The sequence below is a fragment of the Erythranthe guttata genome, chromosome 11, assembly GCF_056151865.1.
Source record: "Erythranthe guttata isolate IM_541 chromosome 11, IM_541, whole genome shotgun sequence".
Taxonomy (NCBI): domain Eukaryota; kingdom Viridiplantae; phylum Streptophyta; class Magnoliopsida; order Lamiales; family Phrymaceae; genus Erythranthe; species Erythranthe guttata.
This window is the reverse complement of record NC_142543.1, coordinates 611,719-631,008: the sequence shown is the minus strand read 5'-3', so window position 1 is coordinate 631,008 and position 19,290 is coordinate 611,719. Positions and strand designations below refer to the sequence as shown.

Genomic DNA, 19,290 nt, shown 5'->3' with positions numbered 1-19,290 from the left:
AATTCTTACACATGACAATGATCTCATTTATTTAAAAAAAATCATTAGTATTATGATTATGGCTAAAAATTAAGTCAAATCATTTGATACTTGATTCGTAATTGTTCGTTAAAAATATTAAAAGCCCGTTTTACGACTTCATTCGGAGCTATTGTTTTGACTAGGGCTCGTACACAATTTATTTTGAAAACTCAATTAAACTCAAACTCAAACGTTTGAGCCTGTTTTACAATTTATTTCAACCTCGTATTGTCCAAGACAAGCCCTGAGGCAAGGGGTGGAAATTTATGATGTCGGCTCAAGTCACAAAAACCAAGTTAGCATATATTCAAATTCAATTTTCTTGATAATAGAAGGGCAAATTACGGGCACCGCTGAACTATGTATTATCTTATACGTTTATCCTTCCGTTGTCAACTTTACCTATTGAAGAAGGGACTTTTTCATATGATAATACATATTTGAGGAGAATGGTTGTAATTATCCAAACATGAGGGGATTTTTTATAATTTGAGCTTATTTCAAGGGGCTGGCGGTAATTTGCCATAATAATAATTAAGAAAAAAGAAAAAAAAAAAAAGAAAAGAAAAATGGAAGTCAATATTCAAACGAGAAGATAAGACAAAAGAGCTACTACGAACGATGACTCGTGCCATCTCGTTTTGTGATCTTTGTTCATAATTTCTACCAAATTTTGTCTACACTCAAAACCCATTGCCAAAGTAATACGCATGAAAAATATTGTATTAATTTAGGAATTTCTGGTTCGGCTGACTTTTCTTCAAATTTGGGGAAAATATCTTCGTGGGGCTGCCGCCACAGTGACAGAGGTAGGTGAAAATGGAAAATCTTGAAATGGGTTATTTCTTAAATCAAGAAAATTTGCTGCTGTCTTCTTGATTCATGAAGAAAACAAGAGAATCAAGTGGGAAAAGCTGTTGTCTTGAAACTGATCTGTTATGTTCATAACCTTATCTTATGTCTGAGAAAATATTGGGTTGACTTGTGAGGAAGAAAGAAAAAAGGAAAAAAACTAAATTGATTGATGATTTCTTGGAAGGTCGATCAGGCAACGTGGGTTTTCGATTTTCGGTTAATTTGATTGAAGCATTTGAATAATTGGGAAGAAGAAAAAAAAGAATTTTGGGAGGATTTGATTTAGGAAAAAATGGCAGTGGGGTGGAGTATGACAGTTTGGGTGGGAAGAATGATATGGATGGCATTGAGTACTTGGGTGGTTTCTTGCTTAATCGTTGCCGATGAAATCGCGGGCTCGATTCGAACTGGTGATATCGGTCCTTTCGGTGCTGGTTGATTAACAAAGATACGATTTTTTTTACAATCACTAGTTCTTGTTTGCTTGTTGATGATCCACTTGTTTTTTCATACATTGTTTTCCTTTCTTTCTTTTGATTGTGTGTCTGAATTTTAGTTGTCTTAATTTCTTTGTTCAGATCAGAAACAAATGTTATGTAATGTATACTTAGATCTATAGAAATTGCAATGCTAACTCAACTCTGTCTTGTTTATTTTTTAATGAGTATATTATGTTGGTTTTCTAGCTGCGATTTCGTTCGTTTGTTGATTTATTCACGATGCGTAACCGTTAAAGAGTATATCGTGGAATGATGCTAAAAGCTTTGATTTTTTTATTGTCGAGAACTTATGATTACATGATTAGAACTTAGAACTTATGTTCTGTGTTTATAATCGAAAGGAAATTTCAGTTTCGGTTTATCGGTGAATCTGTAAACCGAATAAATCAAGAATGATAATTTCATGAAATCTTTGGACAGCCACTAATATGCACTTTCGACACATTTCTGCGGACACCATTTGGAAGAAAGAAGAGATTAGGACAGTCTTCAATATAAAGCCTTTGGAGTAATGTGAAGCTCGTAATCCACTCTGGGAATTCCGTAAAATTAGCACAGTTCGCAACACGTAGAAACTGTATCCTTTTCGACACGTTCTCTCTCAGCTGCACCGGAAAATCGACCAATTTAGGTAGCCCCATTAAAAGCAACGATCGAAGTCCATTCAGCCCCTTTAATCCGTCTCCCTCGCACAAATCGAGCTCTTCACAGTTCCAAATCCACAACTTCTCAAGCGAAGAAAGACACTTCATACTACTCGGAAGTGAAGCTAATCTTGGGCAATCGTAGATGCGTAGAACTCGAACAGAGGTGAGGTGGCGCAATCCTTCCGATGGCAACTGCACAAAGTCGCAATTGTAGAGAAGCAAGAACTGTAGAGAACCGAAGCTTTTCGGACCTCGCTTTCTCAGAGACATCTCCTGGCAAGTCAAGTAAAGTGTTTTCATGCTGATTAAGTCGCCAAAATTCCTAGGCAAACCTTGGAAGCTTTCGCAGTTGATAAGGTTCAGTGTCTGCAAATTCACGAGCTTGCAGATCGAATTCGGAAGAATCTTGATGTTACTACTCTGGCTCAGATCAAGATACCTCAGCGGTCTCAATTCGCCGATAGAACTCGGCAATTCCTTGAGTTCGAGCAAGTTCAATATCAAGACACGCAGTCGTTTGAAACTCCTAGCAATCGCTGTAATGAAGGCCTCGTCTTTAGAAGGTTTAATCTTGAACGCATATCTCAAAGATCTCACCTTTTTCGATCCGATCAACGGCTTAGGTGGTGATTCGTGTAAGTAGATGTGGCGGGCCCTATCCGGGCCCGCCACAGATTGTGCCAGATCGTGTACGAGGTTGTGTATCTTACAAGCCAGTATCTCCCCATCGAAAGCTTCCACCACTTCTTGAAAGCAGAATCTCGACAAAAGCTCGTTGAAGTACTGATTCCCGATATCTTCGACTTGTCTAGTCCCGTTTATCGAGTGTATGAAACCTTGAGCGATCCAAAGGTTGATGAACACCTCCCTTGGAATCTCGAGGCCCTTTGGTAACATCGAGCAATATGCGAAGCATTGCTTCAAATAAGACGGCAACCGCTCGTAACTCAGCTTCAACAGAGGTGAAATATCGGTTTGCTTTTGATCAATTTCCCATATGTCGTTTTCCTTGATATATAACCATTCTTGTTCATCTGTGTTCATGTATAACAAACTTCCCAACGTCTTGACAGCTAGCGGGACACCACCACATTTCTTCACAATCTCCTTTCCGATCGGTAATAAATTAGGGGGACAATATTCGTCGGAGTTTCTGAAAGCGCATTTCAGAAACAACGATAGACAGTCTTCATCCGAAAGACCTGATAAATTATACAGTGGCTTTGTACTTGTAATCGAAGCTACATTCTTGCTTCGCGTGGTGACTATGATTTTACTCCCCGAGCGGCAATTCATCAGAAGCTCCCTCAAATCCATCCACTTGTTCCGATCCTCGTTCCACACGTCATCCAACACGAGCAAATACTTTTTATTGCTCAAAACTTCAGCCAATCGAATTTGCATTTGGTCCATATCAAGATGGGCGAAACTCTCACCGCCCGTCGCGGATTTCAAGATTTTCTCGACAACTTTTCCGACACTGAATTTTTCGGACACAGAAACCCACATCCCAAGATCGAAGCTTTGAATCACCCGATCATCGTTGTAGGCTAGTTTAACAACGGTTGTTTTGCCAAGACCGCCTATTCCTACAATAGGAATGACCGAAACGCCCTCTTCTTCATCGTTCGAGCTCATAACAAGAAGCTGCACAATCTGTTCTTTATCGTCGTCCCTACCGATGATGTCAGAGGGTCTTACGTAGGAGTGAGTTTGCTCTACCAGTATCGATAAATGGCGTTTTTCGGTGAAGTGGAACTTGTTCCTGTCGGCTGCAATCTCGTCTAGTCGTTTCCTCACCGCTTCTACTCTCCGACCAATCTTGAATCTAGTGGCAATAGTGTTTGAGCTGGAAAAGAATCTCGTCACCTTTTTCAGGATCAAAATCCTGTCTCGAAAATCCGCGTCCCTCTGCAGAGCTTGCGTGGAGAGGTCGTCGATGACGTCATCGATGTCGTAGACAGCGTCTTTGAGCTTGTCGAGCCAGTCTCTGACCTCGTGGTTATCGGACCGCTCGTCTGCGTCGAGGATCACTGCTCTAATGGTGGAGAGAGTGTTGTGGAGTTTCGTCACCTCTGTTTTAATGTTCGAAGCTGTGCCGATGTGGTTTAGAGCATGGGAAGTAACTTTGGACAAGACACTCTCTGTGATTAGGAACAAGAATGTTTCTGCCATGGCTGTTGTCTGAAGAAAAAGATGGTGATTTTTTTAGTAATTCAATTATTGGTGAATTGAGTTTGAATGAGATCATTCATCCAGAAAAGGAATTTTCTTGGCTGTTGGTTGGTGGAGTTGACTTGCTCAAGGAGTAGATGAGGAACATTTTGATTAATAGGTTGTGACTATTTTGCCCTTCATCCCATAATATAATGTGAACCAATTTTTTTTCATTTTTTTTCTGAAATAAGTCGATTAAACTCGAAAAAAACGACTAACATCGGCGATTTTGATGTCATTTAAGCTCAAAAGAAATGTTTTTTTTCTTCTATTTTAATTCGTGTATAGATGATTCATATATGTATTCGCGGTATTCGTCATTTTTTTACATTTTTAGGTCGAAAAATTCCATCTTTGTGTTGATGTTGTATAATAATAAGTAATTAAATTGTGTTTTCACTGAGTTTTAACAAAATATTGATTTGATTTTATCAATTCCATGTTTTCTCTGTTCGTGTTTCAATACGTTTTGTCGAAGGAAAACGAACGAAAAATGGCATCAAGTATGATCAATCTGGAAACAAACTTCTAACAAAAGGCTACAAATGACTGTCGAATATAAGATTCTGTTATCATGGTTTTCTTGTAATACCAAACATTACAGACTGTAAAAAGCTCACATGCTTTCATTTTGCAGTGTCTGTAAATAATAACCACCTTCATTACAGAAGCAAAAAGCTACACATTAACTAGATATTGGCTTCTGCAAAACAATTTGCAAAATCGTCGAATTAATTACAAAAGCATACCTTTTTTTTTTTGTCGAAAAAAATTTGCTACACCCTTGATAATTGGAGGAAGAAAACCAGAAAAAAAAATCATCCGAATGGTCTAAACCTAATTACACCCAACTAAAACTTCCCACGGAGCTCCAAAATAGTAACTCGGCACTTTGTCTTAGATACTCCAATGCCTGCATGAACATATGATTCTTTTTTTCGTTTATATCCAGATGCATAATATAATCAATTTAGATGACCGTATAATTTTTTTAAATAAATTCAAAGAGACGCACCTTAAAGAACCGGAGAAATCAATCACCCAGCAAATAATTAGAACTGCAAAAGTCAACTGTCTTAAGCTGCAACGGTATTATCCGTCTGGCAAGTGACGTCCTCGGTGTTTTCTAGAGACGAGTGTGCAGCATGGGGCCCACCCGGACTTTCTTCCGATCCATGAGAAAGTTGGTCCACGTCAGCTTCTTCAGCAGCTGCTTCTTCACAGTCCTTTGCCACATCATTAACGTCGAGACAAAGATGCTGAGGAGGAAGAACAACCTCGTTTTCCACATGGTACAATTGTCCTCCATCCACGTCATCAGCGACAGCTGGCGAATATAAGTGGGATTGGGCATTATTATTATTATTCGTGCAACTGGTTAATGCATAGTATTCGTCAGGGTCATCATCTTTCCTTCTTCGTTTACTCACGGACCTTCTTCTAACCCTTTCTTTCCCTCTAATTCGTTTTCCCACATCGTTTTCCGAATTTTCCACATTAACCGTTATCGAGCTTCCAATTTGATCCCGCAAACACTCGTGCGCTTTATACCTAATCCTCGTCACAGATTGTATTTGCTGTTCATCCATCCCGTGCGTTGAAAGCGTGTCCGCTATATGTGCAATATCCCTCAATGCAGCATTCTACGTTCAGCAAAACAAATTGTATTCAAATAAAAACTCGTTTCTTGAAAATATATATATACATACATACACGTGAGCTATTTAGAATCTTACCAATCTTTCAAACTCGGCTGCGATAGATACAGGCCTCCCCACGACTCTGCGTGTAATTCGAAAGTACCAGTTCATGTATTCACCCTCGTCCAGGTCTTCCTCAGCCTCAACAACGTGAAAACGACGATTTGCCCATTCGTTAAGCTCTGCTTCCAATTTACCAGAGAGATTTACACCACCATCAACACCACGAGTTTTCCTTTCCCACATATGCACTTCTTCGGGTATTGTTTGATGCATGCCAAACTGTCTTAAACAACGATCGGGCAAGTGTCTTTCTGCCTTGTCGAAGCATATCAACATTGTCTTCGATCTTCCTAGGATGAGTTGATTTAAGATATTCTCCGGTATTACAGTATGGCTTATGTTCGCATAAGGACACCAATCAACCTGAAGTTAAAACCATATTAAGTGTCGGATGGTTTTTATACTTATATATACAACCATATTTTAAACTCACATCAGTGGGCTTTAGACAATCCAAAGCTTTACGATAGAAAGCTACGTCACGATTCGAAGTGGGCCCACTGTGTTTTCCTTTCCACCTAAGTACAAAAGGAAAACATTCATGGATTGGGTCGTGGTGAAGTTTAGGCCGGCCAACATTCAGGTGGTAGTAACTCCAGCACTACAAGAAACGAAAAGACAATATTCAACGGCAATACTTTTTATTAATTTTTTTTTTAAACAAAACAAGAAGTTACTTTCGTTCACCTGCAATAATGTCAAGCATCCACTAATAGTACTCTGCGATCTAAGTGCGGCGTTACCTAATGCTCTGTACAAGAAAGACAGTGCAGCTGCACCCCACGCATACTTTCCAGCCTCGTTGAAATTCTCAAACAAAGGGAGGTACATAACCGGAACTTTATTACCAGTAGTAGTCGAAAAAATCGTACTTCCAATAAGATAAAGAAGGTACGCACGTGTGTTGCACTCAATCTCTTCAATCGAGGCATTTTCAGAACATTCAGAGAAGGTCTCTTTCAGCCAGCTCAGCTTCACCATTCCACCGCTCGTGTAACCAGAATCCGGTGATTTACCTAAGTACTTAACACAAATCGAATCACATGTGGTGTAAGTTACCCCTATGACAGGCTCACCATCAATTGGTAGTCCGAGCAAATAAGCAACGTCTTCGAGCGATACTGTCATTTCTCCAACTGTCATGTGAAATGTGTTTGTTTCTTTCCTCCATCTCTCGACTAGTGCAGATATAAGTGGATTATCGAGACTTATAGCTGGAATCAATCTCAGATAGCCAAAGCCTGCCTTTTTCACTAACTCGATTTGTTTGTCCGTGAGTAACCAGCGGTCGAGCTTTGAAGTGTGTTCGTGGCACCTGAGTGCACCTCGCTCCTGTTAATAAATGAGAAATGAAATAATTTTGCGAGTGAAACAATACACGAGAGTATTAAAAATGGTTTCATAATGAACACCTGCCCTTCCCAAACAGCAGCTGAAACATGCTTTTCTTGATCATATAAAACGGAGTCGTCAACTGGACCAGGGTTGGCTGCATAGTAATCCATCATGTTGATATTGGTTACATCTGTAGTTAATGTAGAAAAGGCGATATTTAGAACATGTCACGATATACAGAAGTTATCAGGAGAGACGACATACATTGAAGAAAAAATAAAAAATAAACAGGACACGGCTGAGAGTTGTCTATTCACATAGCATACTACGCAAAACATCAAAAAGCCAAATTAGGTAACTAAATATATTCACTCGTCGCAAGCATTGATACCAAACTAAACCTCGTTTGATACCCTATGGATGCTACGTTGATTTTTTCTTCCTCGCTTAATATCCTATATACCGGACCAGACAAGAAGTGCGTGTTATTCTTCCACTTTTCACCGACATCCTGTATGTATATGTTGTCACATTAGATGAAATCATTTCATCTCGAAAATTCAAGAATATCTCGTAGTTCAACTCAAGAACAGGCAAAAAAAGGCCACGTCACACAACACAACCCGTTCTCCTATTATATTGTAACAGTTGTTCGTATACCTCCCACACATCATTGAAGGATAAAACCCCTGATATAACATTCATTCGAGAATCCAGAGAATAATAAAATCTAGATATCAGATTTTAAACCATTAGATTTTATTTCTCCTATCCACTAAAATTCTCAAGAAAATAGTATCTTTCACCATTCGAAACTTCACTCGACATTGTACATTCAGACATATTCTTGACATGTGTATCTAATAAACAGAGTTGAACTTCACATGCATGGAACCGTCAAGGCATTATGAAGATACGCAAAACCAAAACAAAAAAATATTTCATAACAGCATAAACTTAATTTTCTAGATTCAGCATCCTGCACATCCTAAGACGAGCCTCACTCCTACCACGAATCAGGCAGCACAATCCAAAACATCTAATTACGTCACAACTCACAACCCCTAATAAGAATCCGAGCTCACAATCCACACGTATATAAAACCAAGAACACAACTACTGTATAATCGGGTTATAAAGCAAAGATACGCACTCAACGGATTCATACTATCTTCAACTGTACACACACACACATATCAGTATGAAATTCCACTACCAATTCAAAGGATACAGATTTAAAACAAACGGTCAAATGATTTATAACTAATGGGGCAGTATAACCTTAATTCTTCCCCCCATGTAAAAATTTCTGGCTGGTACAATCAATTAGAACTCCAACCCCGATAATTTCAAAGCAAAAATTAATAAAATTAACAACGTTAAAGGAGACAATTGCTGTACAAAAAAAAAAGAGTAAATATTTTCTCATTTAAAAGACAGAGTAGACTTACTAGATGCATAGTAATAATCTTCGGACTTCATGACAGTGCATTGGTTTTTTTGGTTCGTTCGCCCTTCTTCTGTTGGAAACCCCAATAAAAATGCCGTAAATAAAAGCGGAATTTGACAATAAATAATGCACCAAAACCCAAAAAAAAAAAATTAGAGCAAATGGTTTGTCCGAACAAGGTTTAGGGTTGAATATAGATAACAAGGACGCCGGTAGAAGACGAAGAAGAAGAAGAATACGCCGATGAGGAGGAGACGGAGAGGTAAAAAAGAAGAGAGAGAGTGAATGAGGAGAGAGAGAGAGAGAGAGAGAGAGGGGTATTGGTTGATGGGTTGGGTTATGTGAAAACAATATGTATCTGAATGAAATAAAGCCCAGATTTTGATCGATTAAAAAAAGCCCAATTAGTTATATACAAGAATTAAAAAAAATAAAAATTTAAAGCCCAATTTTGATTTCCGATTCATCTAATTCAAAAAAAAGTTGCAGAAAGGAAAGTTTCACTGAACAAGGAACAACCGAACATACAGTATTAAACCGGCCGGCGATCCGCCATCTCAGTCGGTCTCGCTCTTCAATTACAGGTTTCTCTCACTTTTTCTTCAGTTCTAATTTGCAACGTTTGTTCAAGTTTGAGGTTCAGTTTTCATGATTATTGTTTTTCTTGTTGTTTTTAAACACAATGACAATCCAATTCATACGAGGTTCAGGTTGTAATTGTCTCGCTCACAGTGTTTCTGGTGAATTTCGAACCTGGGTTGATTGATGCATTTTGATTTTTGCCTTTTTAGTTTTGTGTTCGATCTACTTTATTAAATTTCTGTTGATAAATAAAAATAAAAGTAAAGAAAAAGATTAACCCTGAGAGAAGAAATGTTACAGTATATTTCCTCGTTTGATAAACTGCGTCGTGTCGTCGTGTTTCTAGTTATAATGCTGGTGAAAATCAAGTCTAAGTTTGAAGAGTGCTGTATTAATTTGACGTATAATCGTTTATTTTGTTTTGTGGTGAAGGGTTTTGATCGAGGTTTTGTAAAGTGCGAAGCAATATCGGAGCCGAAGAATGAGTGAAATTGTTGTTGGGGGATCCGATCCTCCTTCTCCTCCTCTTTCGGTTGCCTCGTCCGAATCGTCGAAGAGCAGTGGTAACACGGGCTTTGATACTAATCGAATTGCAGAAGTGAAAGCGTGGCTCGTTTCTCAATTTGACGCAGCTGGAAAAGACGTGCCCGAGTTCGAATATACTCCTCGAAGTATTAGCCACTTACACAATATTGCCACCCTTTCCCAAGCCAAAACTCAGGCTGCTACCATTGTTGCAAATGACTTTCGTCAAAAAGCCATAGAATATCGCTCGCAAGGTTCATTTGTCTAGTATATGCTGTATTGTCTTTCTTCTCTAGCTTCATTTGTATTGAGCGATTTTCCATTCTCGTATATGTTAATGTAGCTTGCGTTACAGTCTGGAAATAATGGATTAGTGATTGATTTCTTTCGGTTTATCACTCTAATCGGTGTGGTTTTTACTAATCGGAATTATTTCATAGTGATCCTCGTTGATTTTGCTCTGGGTTTCTTTTAATGCATTTTTTATTGACCACAGCTGCTAGGATAAGAGAGATTCTAGAGCATGTGGGGTTAGTGCAAGAGAGTTTACCATCAAACGTGGTGTCGTCTTCCCAAGTTCTTGCCAGTGTGGCGAATCTGTTGAATATTCGGGATACCGAACTAAGTAGGTGGGTTTTTTCCCGTTTTAATTATATTTTAATATAAAGTATTTACACGGGGGAGTTACGTCCGACTTACAAGGAGAAATGTTTTAGTTTTCTTGTAGCAATGGCAGATATATCTTTGAGAAAAACGGCAGTGGAAGAGAAGAGGGCTAAAGTGCAGCAAGAATCCAAAGAGCTTCTCGACTATACACGAAAGGCAATAGCAAGATTGACTTATTTAAAGAGGTGAATCTACGAGCTCTTTCTTTCTATAGTTGTTTAAACTCCGATTGATCTGAATCCGAACAATATTAAATTTCTTTAATTATTTTTATATGCTTGTCAGAACATTTGCACAATTGGAAGATGATATTCCTCCTTGCGAAGCTCAAATGGAACACTGGAAAACGAATTTGACGATAATGGAATCAAAAGAAAGACAATATCTGCAACAGTACTCTAACTATAAGGTACAATCATGTTAGTTGTGCTTCGAGCCAAAGAAAAAGTATTACGCGTATTAATTGTTACATGTTTATCACAGGCAATGCTCAATCGTGCGGGGTATAGCCCCGAGATTAGTCACGGGGTGTTGGTTGAAATGGCAGAGCACAAGAAGGACCTGGAGAAGAAAACGAAACCAATTCTCGACACACTACGAAGCTACCAAGATTTGCCTCCCGTAATTTTCATTTCCGACTAATTATCTGAATTTTTTTTTTCTCGTTTCCTAACTCTGAAACTATCGGATATTGATCTCGAGACTCTTACTTCATCCAGGACAAGGCTTTGGCAGCACTGGCAATCGAGGATAAGAAGAGGCAATATACTGCTGCTGAGAAATACCTTGAAGATGTATTACAGTCAGCTCTCGCTTCTTCCGAGTGATATTCCCGACTACTTACTATATGTGGCTTCTATTCTTTCACTCTTGATTTGATGTAAGTTTTACTTCTTGATTACGTTGTTCTTGTAGAAATGACATTACCTCTCGATTTTACGATCCTTTTTTGTGTTAACGTGATGTTTTTAGCATTGTTCTGGAAATCTTCGGAAAAACACAGAATTCTAAACGAACATATATAGTACTTTCAGAAAACACACATAAATTACGATACATCTTTATTACAAGAAGATGAATATATCTTCCCTAAACATCATCAAATAGATGAGCCAACTTTCCCAATCCTCAAATAAACCGGGTACGTGACAATCTTCTGTAATTGACCATCTTCATTCCAAGCCCTCGTAAAATCTTCGACCACACTATCGGTCAACAATTCCACACCCTTCTCTTTAGCAGTTTGATAAGCAGACCATGACCTCAAGTACGTAAAGTAGCCCTCCAAATCCATCACCTTCTCCGAATTAAATCGAAACGGCCCGTTATGCTCGAGCCCATCTATTGGCTCGAACGGGAAGTCAACGGTTTCATATTTCTGTTCAACCAACTTACGCGCCGGCTCCCAGTACGGACCGGCACCAACATTGTAGAATATCTGGAACAGTGAGTCAACAGAAGGGTTGACTTCCGGCGTAGTGTAGCACCATGCAGCGATGACCCCATCGGGCTTCTTTAGAACGCATTTCACTTGCTGGTAGAATGTGGGGAGATCGAACCAGTGCATGGCTTGAGCTATGGTTACTAGATCGAAGCTGGATTCGGATCCGACTTTTTCTCGGAGTTCATCGGCGGACATGGTGGCGGAAGTGCAACGGTATGTTATGTTTGGTAACTTGGCTGCGAATTCTAGTTGCTTCGGGCTTGTGTCTGTTGCTATTACATTCTTGTAGTAATTAGCCAGCTGTATTGTTATTGATTTGTTAGTACAAGTATAACACACAGTAGTATGTCACTATATCACACACAAGAACACACACAGTGAAACGGTGAAACGGAAGTGGAAAACTAACCGATTTTGCCGCCTGGCCGGTGCCGGTGCCGACATCCCAGGCAAGGTCGTGAGACGGGGTGTTGGAAGCAATGAAATCGAAGAGTTGCTGCGGGTAAGAAGGCCTGCCCTCTGAGTACTGCTTTGCCTGTTTGATGAACAAATCTGCCATTTTTCACTCTTTTTGTGGGATTTTTGTGAGATTGTGGGATCTGAAGTTTATTATTTATAGGAGGGTAAATTACTAAATTGCAACCACCTCCTTCAGGTAAAGTCGATTTACAAAAAAACCCTTGATTTGTAGAAATTACATGTTGGCCCTTGCAGTTTATAAATTTCTTACAGCCACCCCCTACAAAAGAGTGTTGGTGTACGAAATCTTAAAATTTCAAGGGGTGGGTGTAATTATGAAAATATGAGGGGATTTTTTTTGTAAATAAACCTTCTCTCGAGGTTTGACTAGTCATAGTGGGGATAAGATGAGATGAGAGTGTCCTAATTGTCTATTGGTGGAGAAACAAGACTTTGTTTTCTTCTTTTCTTTCTCTATTATTATATTTAGGGTTTGTTTGATGAGTTATTGAATAATAACTTCACATCGAACTCGAACTCAAACTCGATTAGAAAAAAGAAATTACAAAAATATATATTAAATCTCGATTGCTTATTAGATCTAAGCTCAAACACGATTATTCCATAAAGATGCCTGCTACGCAATTCTAACGTTTGGGTGGACTCGATTTGTTTACTATAAAACATGTGACTTATACCTACTACTTTAGTAGATAAATAAGAAAAAGACAATTAATTAATAAAAGCAAAATAATAAATAAATTAAATTATCAATAAATCAAGAAAGGCCCTATTTAGTATATATCAAAACAAAACAAGTTTGGTTATCGGAACAATTATTTATTTCAGTTCATGACTTGACTGGTCAATGGAAAAAAATAAGAGAAAATCACTAAAATTTTAAATTAATATATTATTGATAAATTATCAGTGCTTTTATTTTTTGGTGATTTTTAGGGCTTTATTTTGGGTAATTCAGTGTTTTACCTTTTTTGATTGCTTTGTTGGAGCCAAACGGCATTTACATGATATACGGGTAAAATTCAAAATCATCCCCAAAGTTTGCACTCAACTTCAAATTCATCCCTGAGGTTCTATTTGACTTCAATTTCATCCTTCCTTACCTCATTTAACCTCATTTCATCGGCAAATTTGGAAAGAAATAAAATAAATACCAAGACTGCCCTTTTATTAAGAAGTGACCTTAATTTAGTGGAAAAAATAGTTGTTGGAAAAAATAGATGTTGGGATAAATATGAACACAAACAATCCATCGAAATACACCATGCGTTCATCCATAAATATTTTACCGTCGAGCCGAAACTTAGAATAATAAACTAAATATCTATGGGGTTTAGAGGCAGAATCCTGACTTTTTTAAAATTTGCCATAAAAAATAAATATTTATAAACTTTAATTAAAACAGTATATATTAAAAACTGATTATTGAAACTCTTTTAATTAGGTTAATGATTATGCAATTTATGTGGGTTATGTAAGAGGAAGTAGTTGAATGTGTATCATTTGAAAATTAATTGGAACAAAATAACAACTTACTTTTTTTTAATGGTAGAATTATAGAGACTAATTATTAAGTTTTTATATTAAAAAAATGTGTATTGATTTGTAATAAGTGTCCATGTTAAAACATCAAATCATAAATAATGTTTAAAGAGAAAAATAATAAATATTATTTTTCTTTTGAAAATATGTAGCCAAATAAATGGTAAAAGGGGTAAAGGGCAGTTTTGGGAGTTTGATAAATTTTCTTTGATAATTTTTTTTTTTTTTTTTCAAAAAAAAAAGAAATAAGGCTTCAAGGACGAAATTGAAGTTCAATAGAACCTCAGGGATGATTTTGAAGTTGGGAGCAAACCTCAGGGGCGATTTTGAATTTTGCCCCATGATATACGTATATATTTGTGTATATATATATTCTATACACGCATGTACCTCACAGTCCAGTTTTTCCTGCCCACGCGCCGCCGCCGCCGCCGTACAATCAGTTGTAGCCGTTGAAGAAGAAAGAAGGGTACATCTATTTGTTGATTTATTTTTCCGTTTTCATCTAAATTTCTTTGATGCTGTATTGATTGAGCAACAATACTCAATTAGTTGTACCTGATTCTAAAAAAGGTTGTACCTTTGCTTTTGTTCTGTTCTGTTCATGATTGTACAAACTCATGAGTAGGGTTTATGTTTTATCTTCTCTTTTCAAATATAACATGAATTAAATTTCATGGCTTTTTATTATCTCAGATAATGGCGGCTAAAATTGTACCAGTTACAACTGAACCCTACACGCTTGGATTCATTGGTGCTGGAAAAATGGCTGAGAGCATTGCCAGAGGTATCGTCAAATCGGGGTTATTGCCCGCCGCCCATATTCGAACTGCACACCTCGGCACCGCTCGTCGTACTGCCTTCGAATCGTTCGGCGTCAAAGTCCTCGATAAAAACAGTCAGGTATTCTCGATACTTGGACTGTTTCAATCGGTGCGGTTGTGCATTTGTTACATTTAGTTGTGTTTGTTTCATTTGGAAACCTAGATGATCATGTGCTGTTGAATCCTCGTATAGTGCCGATTTCTTTTTTCCATTTGTCTGTAGACCTGTAATAAATTGGGCATTTTTGTTCTTATTCCGATCGGGATTGTTAAAATTAACCAATTTATCTGAACTTCTTGGCTCTTTTTCTTAATATAATTTTCATAAAGAGTTTTATTACTTTTGTTATGATTATAATTCAGTTCGCTTTTATGTCTCGAAGATAGGTTGTCGAACAGAGCGATGTGGTTATATTCTCTGTGAAACCTCAAGTTGGTATGTTCTCTATCTCGTTGCTTCGCTTTGCTCCTGTTTGCTATTTTGTCGCTTCCTCTTCCTATATATTTTAAGCTGTCTGCTTTACTGTTAGGATAAGAAACGCTAGTACTTTCAGTTTGTGTCGTTTGATTTATGAAGTGTATGTTAGCCTAAGCAACACTGTAGAATCAACAAATTAAAAATTAAAAGAAAATCGTTTTCTTTCTTTCGTTTTCTTGCAAGCAAAATTTTCAACAAGGAAAGACTATTTCCTAATGTATAATGTATAGTTTCATTTGCTAATGTGCGTTGAAAAGTTAATGCCGTTCTTATCGAGCAAGCTACGATTGTCTACCATCTTGCCTGTATACTCTTGATTTTTTTTTTTTTCGTTTCAAATATGTAGTTAAAGATGTGGTGCTACAGTTAAAGCCACTCCTGTCAGAGAAGCAGCTCTTGGTATCTGTCGTTGCCGGAGTAAAGCTAAAGGATTTGCAGGTTATTCGTTAGACTTCTTTCCATATTCTCTCTCCATTTCGTATGTGTACACGACACCCTCAAAAGGTGTAATTTCTTTTTTTTCGTGCTGCAAGTTTTTTTCTCAATATTGTGACGTATGAAACTTGATTTATACAGGAGTGGGCGGGTCATAATCGGTTTATAAGAGTAATGCCCAACACCCCTGCTGCTGTTGGTGTGGCTGCCTCAGGTATATATATATATATATATATATATATATATATATATATATATATATATATATATATATATATATATATATATATATATATATATCAATTCCTGACTCTCGTTTTATTTTTCTCTTGCAATTTCGTCTCGATTAAGATAATATGCTTCACTGGATCATTTTTCGTAGTAAATAAAAATATCAGTTCGATTATTGAATTCCATCCCTGCCAAATTGGCCATTTTAGAAAAAAACAAGTTTAATGTGCGACTAAAAAGTGCATTACAATTTAGAGTCAACATCTTCACCAAATCACAAGAAATATTTTTTGTGCACATTTTAGATTAATTTTATTTATTTATTTTATGCAACAGTTATTAGCCTGGGGGCCGCAGCAACTAACGAAGATGGAGAATTAATCTCCGAGTTATTTGGAGCAATCGGTAAAGTGTGGAAAGCCGATGAGAAACTGTTTGATGCTGTCACCGGCCTAAGGTAACACCCTTTATCCCATGATTCGATATTTTAAACCTAAATAACTCATAATTGTATTTAATAAAATCCCGTTTTCTTGAAATGTGCAGTGGTAGTGGACCTGCGTATATATACTTAGCAATAGAAGCTTTAGCCGATGGAGGTGTAGCTGCTGGTCTACCTCGAGAACTTGCTCTCGGTTTAGCTTCTCAAACTGTAAGCAACTGCATTTACATGAAATTATTAATTAATTAATTAATTAATTTATTATTAATAATTGAATGGTGTGGTGAAGGTATTGGGAGCAGCAACAATGGTGGGAAATGCGGGGAAGCATCCAGGTCAGCTGAAAGATGATGTGGCATCGCCAGGCGGGACAACTATTGCAGGAATCCATGAGCTGGAAAAGGCAGGTTTTCGTGGAATTCTGATGAATGCAGTTGTTGCTGCTGCTAAACGAAGCAAGGAACTTTCTTAGGGTTAAGTTTGTCTTTTCCTTTCTTTCTATGTTTGACATTTCGATGCTTCCATAAGGTTTATTTCTCCTTTTCTTTTCATTCTTATATATTTAATAAAATAGTTCCATTGGCTTTTATGACATTGTATTGAACCATCATAGTAATTCTTCCCCGAAAATCCTCATTTTTTTTAAAAAAATTTATTTATATTTTTTTCTCGTATGGTGGTTCGCTAGATGGATTGATCTTGTTTCCTCTTTTAGACTAGCGATCGAAATCTTATACTGGTAATTCTTACGTACCGATGTTGATCAATTCGACTAGCGATCGAAATCGGAGCGCATTTTTCAATAGTAAAACAGAGCATCCTTGGTTACCTATCATATTACAACCATTACCAGTAATCATTACAAGAACACAATCCACCTCTAAAATGGTGAAACCTATTCCTATCCCTCACAACAATCTCCCTATCGTAAACCATCGATATCAACTTACTCGCCACGTGGCAATCCCTACACACACGCAAATTCTTCGTCACTCGAATCGTCTCCCCTGCTTTCGTCTTCAACAATCCATACGCAATAGCCAATTTCTCACTATGATAATTCAACGAATTCTCCAAATCTTCCTCGTACACAACTCCATCGTTATCCGCCACATAGCCCTCTTCTCTAATACGAGCCATCATTTCTTCGACTTTTTCGTAAATCTCCTTCGCATGTAAATGGTTTCTCCCACCTGCAATGAACTCACTCACGGTACCTTCGAACTCGATCATGGAGAATCCAGCTACCTTCTTCACTCCTCTGTCGTTCATCAACTTTCGAATACTCGCCACCTCATCATATCTACCGGCTTTCGCGTATAAATTAGCCAATAAAACGTAGCGCCCGCTATTTTCTGGCTCGAGTTCGATGACCTGCTTCCCTATTTCCTCTGCTATATCGATATTTCCATGGATTCTGCAAGCTCCCAAAAGAGCACCTAGAACACCTACATCAGCTCTCATCGGCATTTCGTTTATAACTTTTTTCGCCTCCTCTAATAATCCAGCTCTTCCTAGTAAATCGACCAAACATCCGTAATGCTCCATTCTTGGAGCAATACTATAAACTTCAGTCATGTAAGAGAAATAGTACCTTCCTTCTTGTACTAAACCCGAATGCGCACAAGCGCTAAGCACGTTTACAAACGTGACATAATCGGGAGTTACTGTTTTCTCCGCCTCCATTTTCTTTAAAAGGGCAATTGCGTCTTTACCTTTACCGTGCATTGCTAATCCTCCAATCATGCAGTTCCAAGATGAAACCTTTTTGCTAGACAAGCTATCGAATACCTCGTAAGCCTTGTCTATGCGACCGCATTTGCAGTACATGTCGATAATTGTAGTTGCTAATTTGGGGTCCACTTCGATCGAACGGGTTTTAATGTAGTTGTGTATCCACTCGCCTTGGTCCAATGCACCGAGCCTTGTACAAGCTGCTAACATGCTCGCGGCCACAAAGTTATCCATCGCCACGTTTTCGTTTCTCATCCTACTGAACAAACTAAACGCCTCGTGAAATCTGTTATTCTGCACGTGTGCTGCAATCACAGCATTCCATGCTGCAGAATTCTTAACGGGCATCGATTCGAAAACGGACAATGCTTCGTCTACAGATCCGTACTGCGAATAGCCACTGATTAACGTAGTCCAAGAAACATCGTCCTTTTTATCCATTTTATCGAACACCCTTCTTGCTTCCTCCAACGAATTGAAATTTACGTACATATGAATCAAATTGTTCTGACAATACGAATCCCGGGCGAACCCGAGTTTAACGACATGAGCATGCACTTGCTTAGCTTCTTCAATAGCACCGTCGGAGCAACAAGCTCGTATAACGGGAGGAAGAGAGAACTTATTTGGGGTGACGAATCTTTCCAGCATATGGGCGTACAAGATAATGCAGTTTCTGTGCAATTGTGCTTGTAAATAGCCTCTGAACATGGTGTTGTATATAAAAGCATCTGGGTGGGGCAAATAATCAAACAGCTGGTGGGCATAGTTCAAATCGCCGGATTGGGAGAGGGAGCAGAATTTAATGACGCGGCCGACGGCGTCGTTGTCGGAGGAGAGGCCGAGCTTGATGATTTGGGCGTGGTGCTGTTTGAGCTCGGCCATGGTTGAGCAAGATTCGAGATTCTTGAACGGTGTGGCCTTGGCTGTAGATATGGTCGCCATGGGTGTGGCTGGGAAGAAATGGATTGCAGACATGGGACCCTCTCTCTCTGCTGAGAGGTGTAGAAGTGCTTAATAATTAAAGGGCTTATGTGTGTGTGTGTGTGTGTATATATATATATATAGAAGGGCTTAAAATTTCATTTTTGTTACAGAGAAACAAAAGAGAAAACAAGT

At 38.2% G+C, this 19,290-nt stretch overlaps 7 protein-coding genes across 10 annotated transcripts; 3 read left to right on the top strand and 4 right to left on the bottom strand.

The window, feature by feature from the left end:
- The first annotated feature begins 1,038 nt into the window (after positions 1–1,038).
- On the top strand, positions 1,039–1,561 carry LOC105976744 (uncharacterized). The gene has a single exon (XM_088825344.1). The coding sequence runs from the start codon at positions 1,169–1,171 to the stop codon at positions 1,313–1,315; it is 147 nt and encodes a 48-aa protein (XP_088681470.1). The 5' UTR covers positions 1,039–1,168; the 3' UTR covers positions 1,316–1,561.
- Positions 1,562–1,620: 59 nt separating this feature from the next.
- Positions 1,621–4,632, bottom strand: LOC105976745 (putative disease resistance protein RGA1). Its single transcript, XM_088825341.1, has one exon. It carries the CDS (start codon positions 4,196–4,198, stop codon positions 1,778–1,780), a length of 2,421 nt encoding a protein of 806 aa, XP_088681467.1. The 5' UTR covers positions 4,199–4,632; the 3' UTR covers positions 1,621–1,777.
- A 214-nt stretch (positions 4,633–4,846) lies between these two features.
- LOC105976698 (protein MAIN-LIKE 2) lies at positions 4,847–9,033 on the bottom strand. Of its 3 annotated transcripts, XM_013001956.2 has the most exons (8): positions 8,790–9,033; positions 7,740–7,849; positions 7,416–7,528; positions 6,691–7,335; positions 6,437–6,604; positions 5,977–6,366; positions 5,256–5,883; positions 4,847–5,153 (listed from the first exon to the last, which is right to left on the bottom strand). In XM_013001956.2, exons 3-7 carry the CDS (start codon positions 7,509–7,511, stop codon positions 5,317–5,319), a joined length of 1,866 nt encoding a protein of 621 aa, XP_012857410.1. In that variant the 5' UTR covers positions 7,512–7,528; positions 7,740–7,849; positions 8,790–9,033; the 3' UTR covers positions 4,847–5,153; positions 5,256–5,316. The 3 variants fall into 3 exon arrangements, with proteins under 3 accessions (XP_012857410.1, XP_088681468.1, XP_012857409.1); XM_088825342.1 differs by lacking the exon at positions 7,740–7,849 and having other exon boundaries at positions 4,847–5,171; positions 8,790–9,027; XM_013001955.2 differs by lacking the exon at positions 7,740–7,849 and having other exon boundaries at positions 8,790–9,027.
- A 64-nt stretch (positions 9,034–9,097) lies between these two features.
- Positions 9,098–11,519, top strand: AUG1 (HAUS augmin-like complex subunit). Its single transcript, XM_013001976.2, has 7 exons — positions 9,098–9,372; positions 9,803–10,149; positions 10,392–10,524; positions 10,612–10,746; positions 10,847–10,970; positions 11,045–11,182; positions 11,281–11,519. Exons 2-7 carry the CDS (start codon positions 9,852–9,854, stop codon positions 11,386–11,388), a joined length of 936 nt encoding a protein of 311 aa, XP_012857430.1. The 5' UTR covers positions 9,098–9,372; positions 9,803–9,851; the 3' UTR covers positions 11,389–11,519.
- A 22-nt stretch (positions 11,520–11,541) lies between these two features.
- On the bottom strand, positions 11,542–13,010 carry LOC105976714 (S-adenosyl-L-methionine-dependent methyltransferases superfamily protein). The gene is made up of 2 exons (XM_013001977.2): positions 12,415–13,010; positions 11,542–12,305 (listed from the first exon to the last, which is right to left on the bottom strand). Exons 1-2 carry the CDS (start codon positions 12,562–12,564, stop codon positions 11,661–11,663), a joined length of 795 nt encoding a protein of 264 aa, XP_012857431.2. The 5' UTR covers positions 12,565–13,010; the 3' UTR covers positions 11,542–11,660.
- Positions 13,011–14,214: 1,204 nt separating this feature from the next.
- P5CR (pyrroline-5- carboxylate (P5C) reductase) lies at positions 14,215–17,067 on the top strand. 2 transcript variants are annotated; one of them, XM_013002025.2, is made up of 8 exons: positions 14,215–14,496; positions 14,724–14,930; positions 15,239–15,287; positions 15,676–15,767; positions 15,906–15,978; positions 16,332–16,452; positions 16,542–16,647; positions 16,727–17,067. In XM_013002025.2, exons 1-8 carry the CDS (start codon positions 14,317–14,319, stop codon positions 16,907–16,909), a joined length of 1,011 nt encoding a protein of 336 aa, XP_012857479.2. In that variant the 5' UTR covers positions 14,215–14,316; the 3' UTR covers positions 16,910–17,067. The 2 variants fall into 2 exon arrangements, with proteins under 2 accessions (XP_012857479.2, XP_088681466.1); XM_088825340.1 differs by having other exon boundaries at positions 14,372–14,472.
- A 143-nt stretch (positions 17,068–17,210) lies between these two features.
- On the bottom strand, positions 17,211–19,232 carry LOC105976732 (pentatricopeptide repeat-containing protein At5g66520). The gene has a single exon (XM_013001992.2). The coding sequence runs from the start codon at positions 19,147–19,149 to the stop codon at positions 17,284–17,286; it is 1,866 nt and encodes a 621-aa protein (XP_012857446.1). The 5' UTR covers positions 19,150–19,232; the 3' UTR covers positions 17,211–17,283.
- Positions 19,233–19,290: the final 58 nt, after the last annotated feature.